Raw genomic sequence first — 4,287 nt, forward strand, 5'->3', positions numbered from 1 at the left:
GCCCCGGCCGCGCTTACTCGCCAGTGTGGAGAGGAACACCCACGCAGGGGCAGGGAGAGAGAGAGAGAGAGAGAGAGAGAGAGAGAGAGCGCGCGGTTGCCGGAAGGCCGGGCCCCGAGCCATCTGCGACTCTTGCCGCGCCCTCGCTGGCCTCCGTGGTGGTCCAAGGCGCGGTCGTGGGCCGTGCGGCTTCATGGGGCTTTGTGGGCAGGAGAGTGGCTGGGGGCCACTGGCTTGTGATGCACCTGAGCGTCGTTCGCCCTCGCCCAGCCGCTCGGCTGCCCCCGGCAACCAGCCAGCCACAAAAGGCTTGTCGGCCGCCAGGAAGCGAGTGTGGGCGAGAGGGCCCGCATTCAACACAGCGGGCCTGCCCGCCGGGATGGGGTGGGGTGCGGGGGGGGGGGCCACGCGAATTGCCATTCTCGCCTTCTTGTCTCCCCAGAACACTGGCCAGTTTCACTGGACTGGCACGCAGGCCGCGCCCGCGTGCTGTGGCCTCCGCCCTGCGTTCCGGCCCGAGCGGGGGCTCGAGGCATGAATCTCCCACGCCACACCCACGGAGTCGAAGCCAGAGTCACCAAGTGAGGGCTTGGCAGGGGGGAGGGGGGTGCGCATTCTGGGGGTTCGGATGGCCAGGGTGCGCAGGGCTGGCCGGTCCTTTCATGCCCACTCGATTGGCAACTGCCGGGCCTCGGGCGCCGCCACCATTTGGCAAGACGCGCACCGATGTGTCTTTCTCTCTCTCTCTCTCTCTCTGCCCTCTGCCTGGCCGGGTCGGGCCTGGCCAGTACCCTGACCTCGGGTTTCTAATACGCGAGGTCCGAAGCGCGTCGCGGTACTGCTCTGTGGCCACCCCCCCCCCCTCCATCGCCTTTAAACAGAGGGGACCGAGATCTGCAGCGATCAACATCAGAACGGAATGTCGATATGTGGAACGGCATTGCCCACATCAGAAGGACTTATATTGCAGACCAAAGTCATCTGATCCGCCGTCGGCGTCATACATATCGGCATACACATGACCATTCACAGTCCATTGTTGGTGTGTCTGTCCGGGGAGTGTTTTTTTTTTTTTTCACATCGCCCGAGACAACAGTGCGGGAGGGAGGCGAGATCAGGGACGGTCAGGCAGGTGGGGATGTGCGGCACCAGGGAAGAAGGCGGAGATGGACCAGAGTGAGTGTTGGGTTGAGGGTCTAAGAGCGAGGTGATCGCGTGTGTGCGTGTGTGTGTGTGTGGGGGGGGGGGGGAATGCGCGAGCAAGGGTCAAAGAAAGGGAAGGACAGGACAGCGCGCGTACATTGAGGATCGGACTGCTGGAAACCGACGCCTCGGTGGGAGCCAGTGGCGAGGGCGCCTCGTCCAGCCCGAGGATTGGGCCTTGGATGGAAAACATGATCCCGGCTGCGGCCGGTTCCTCGACGGGCTCCGAGGACGTCAGAGGGACCGGGCTCGCCGGAACCCCAGCGGCCGCCGCCACGGGCGACCGCAGCACCGAGATATTGTTGCCTTGACGGGGCACCGAGGCTGCAGAGGGGGCAGCCCCTCCGGTCGGAAGGCGTGGGCCCATAGGCCCAGAGCGCATGTGTCCGCGTTGCGAGAGGACCGTCGCCAGACGCAGGGCAGCCATGGTCCGCCGGAGGGAGGCCTGGGCCCTCGTGCGGCATTCACTTGACAACACGGTCAGATCTTGACCGTCGGACTGGCGATGGGTATTCGTCACCCCAGGCGTCTGGTCGTTGCCGGATGGTCCGGACGAGTGAATGAGGGACTCCAGCGTGTCATGCGCATGACGCAAGCGCCGGGCGTCGGTGTCAAGGGCACGCTGCGCGCGCAGTAGATAGGCACCGGAAGTCAGCCGCATACTTTGTGGCATATGCATGTGTGCGTGTGTAGGGTGTAAAAGGGCGGGGCGTACAGTGAGAAGAACAGTGGCCGGGACACGCCGGCGAATGGCGTCCTGAACTTTGCTCAGCCCGGTCATTGGTGCGTCGGCCGGGCCGAAGGCAGCCTCAGCGAAGCGAACCATTGCTGCGCATCATCATGGTGACGGGGGCGGAGCGAGGCACGAGGGGAAGAAGTCAGCGACGCGCGGGAGGTGAAAGCGTGCGGCAGGCGGGGTAGGGGGGCGGGGGGGGGGGGGGGGGGGGGGGGGGGGGGGGGGGACCAGAGGCGCCCCCCGGGAGGCTGGGCCGGGGGGGGGCACATGACGCAGGACGGGGTTCTTGAAGGACACCGGCACCTGCCGGTCTGGGGGGGGGGGGGGGGGGGGGGGGGGGGGGGGGGCACTGTGCATACTCTTGCGGGCAGCTTGCACGGTTTCCGGGGTCAGCTCCGACCGGAGGGGCGACTGCCGGTGCTGCTCCTCCTGGGCCCTGATGTTGCTGTAGGCCATTGTCAGAATGGCCGAGTTCATTGACATCGTGAATGGGCAGCGGGCGGGGGGCGCTGGAGGCGGGCGACGGGCACGGGAGAGGGGGGGCGGGGGGGCGAGGAGAGGCGAGGTGATGCCAGCCCCGTCGGGGGGCTGGCTCTCTGGGTGGGTGGCCTTCAGGAGCACGAAGTGACAACCGGCGGAAGATCGTCCGGATCATGTGACCCTCCTTCCGGCATGCCGCCCGGCCGGAGTCGGGCATGCTAGGGTCCGCCGAGGCCGGAGGAGCAGGGCGGCGCTTGGCCAGGGGGAGGGCGGAGGGGGGGGGGGCGCAAAGGAATGCAGCGTTTTCCAAGCCCGGCGGGGCCGGATGCGGGGCGGGCATTTGGCATCCCACCGGGCTGTATCTTACACTCGGGTGAGACCGGGGGGCATCCCTTGTTTTTTTACGGGGAAAGCCGGCAGGAGGCTCTCGAGCAGGAGGCGGGTGCGGAACGGATCCAGGGGCGCCAACCGGGCAAGGGTCGCGCACGGTTCTCCGGCAGGCCTTCCCTGCCCTTCGCAGGGGAGTGCCCCTGGGGGGAGGGGGAACGATGGCCAGGACGCACGGCTCCCCCCCCCCGCCCCCAGTTGCAACCCCGGGGCTCCTCTCAACACCGGGCAGGCCGCCCAGCCGACGCCCAGAGCTGAGCCCCGGGGCGGCAAGTTGCCGTGGCCGCAGCGCAGGCAGTGCGGTCGGAGCAGCCGATTGACTGGCCTCTGAATGGGGGGTGGGCCTCGGTGTGGCATTGGGCCCGTTCGGCCCCCCGCCCCCCCGCCCCCCCCGAGGTGGAGCGGATTGTCAACCGGTTGCCGCCGGACCCGCGGCCTCGAGGCGAGGCGGGCCCCCCTGTGAGCCCCCACCCGCTCCCCACCTCTCTTGTGGGGCCTGGCCGCTCTTTCCGGCCTCCTGGCGATGGTGTGTGTGTGTGTGTGTGTGTGGCGACCGCCCGAGTATCATCCGTTCACACACAGATGCGTTGCTCCGCTCCGGCCTGCACGTCTCATTTGCCCGGGGGCGCGTGGATTTTTGACGCCACACGCCGGTCGTGCTCGGTGCTCGCCACTGTCGGCAACCTTCTTCCCCCTCTTTATTTCTCTCTCTCTCTCTCTCCCCCCTCTCCCCCCCCCCCGCCCCACCTTTCGTCCCCCTCCTCCTGAAGCAGAAGCCCGCGCGCCATGGCCACCAAGGTATGCTGGCACCTCGTCTGACCCCTCGCCGGCCACCGCCGTCATTGCTGTCTCTCTTTCTCCCTCTTCCACTTCCCTCTCGCTCCCTCTCGCTCCCTCTCGCTTGCTCGCTCCCTCCCTCCCCCTCGCTCCTCCCTACTCCCTACTACACGCACAAGGGTGCTAACCTCATCCGCACCCCTCGCCATCAGTACGTCCCCGTCAAGCCCGACATCGCCACCCCCAGGAAGGGGACCCGCCGCCCCCGGCGCCTGCCGACCCTGAACATCATGATCGTCGGCTCGGCCGGCCTGGGCAAGACCACCCTGGTGCAGGCCATGACCGAGGGGCACGACCTGTCCGGGCCGTCGCACCCGATCGACCTGCCCAGCACGGTGGCCGTCTCTGCCCGGTCTATGGTGCTGGACATCTCCGGCGCCCTGACCCAGCTGTCGATTATCGACACTCCCGGCTTCGGGGCCGGCCTCGACCGCCGGGACCACTTCGAGGCGGTGGTCAATTATGTGGAGCAGCAGCAGCTTCGCTACCTGATCGAGGAGTCTCGTGTCGATCGCAGTCTCAATGTCATCGATACTCGTGTCCATGTGGCCGTGTACATGATTCCGCCCACCGGCACCGCGTACGTCGATGCCCTGCCCGATCCTTTGCCCCTCGCCGCGCCCACCGCGCATCCTCCTCCTCTG

General features: G+C 67.6%; 2 protein-coding genes across 3 annotated transcripts in view; one reads left to right on the plus strand and one right to left on the minus strand.

Annotated features, from left to right (window-relative positions):
• Positions 1 to 920: 920 nt before the first annotated feature.
• Positions 921 to 2,494, minus strand: H696_00772. 2 transcript variants are annotated; one of them, XM_009494657.1, is made up of 4 exons: positions 2,299 to 2,494; positions 1,919 to 2,031; positions 1,301 to 1,825; positions 921 to 1,048 (listed from the first exon to the last, which is right to left on the minus strand). In XM_009494657.1, exons 1-4 carry the CDS (start codon positions 2,420 to 2,422, stop codon positions 950 to 952), a joined length of 861 nt encoding a protein of 286 aa, XP_009492932.1. In that variant the 5' UTR covers positions 2,423 to 2,494; the 3' UTR covers positions 921 to 949. The 2 variants fall into 2 exon arrangements, with proteins under 2 accessions (XP_009492932.1, XP_009492931.1); XM_009494656.1 differs by having other exon boundaries at positions 1,301 to 2,031.
• Positions 2,495 to 3,873: 1,379 nt separating this feature from the next.
• The window catches only part of H696_00773 (hypothetical protein), a gene marked incomplete at both ends in the record, with an annotated part of 1,773 nt that continues 1,359 nt past the window's right edge, over positions 3,874 to 4,287 (plus strand). The window contains one exon of the mRNA XM_009494658.1: positions 3,874 to 4,223. Coding sequence (XP_009492933.1) covers positions 3,874 to 4,223 — 350 coding nt within the window. The remainder of the gene's footprint in view (positions 4,224 to 4,287) is intronic.

The sequence above is a fragment of the Fonticula alba genome (genome assembly GCF_000388065.1).
Source record: "Fonticula alba strain ATCC 38817 unplaced genomic scaffold supercont2.1, whole genome shotgun sequence".
Taxonomy (NCBI): Eukaryota; order Rotosphaerida; family Fonticulaceae; genus Fonticula; species Fonticula alba.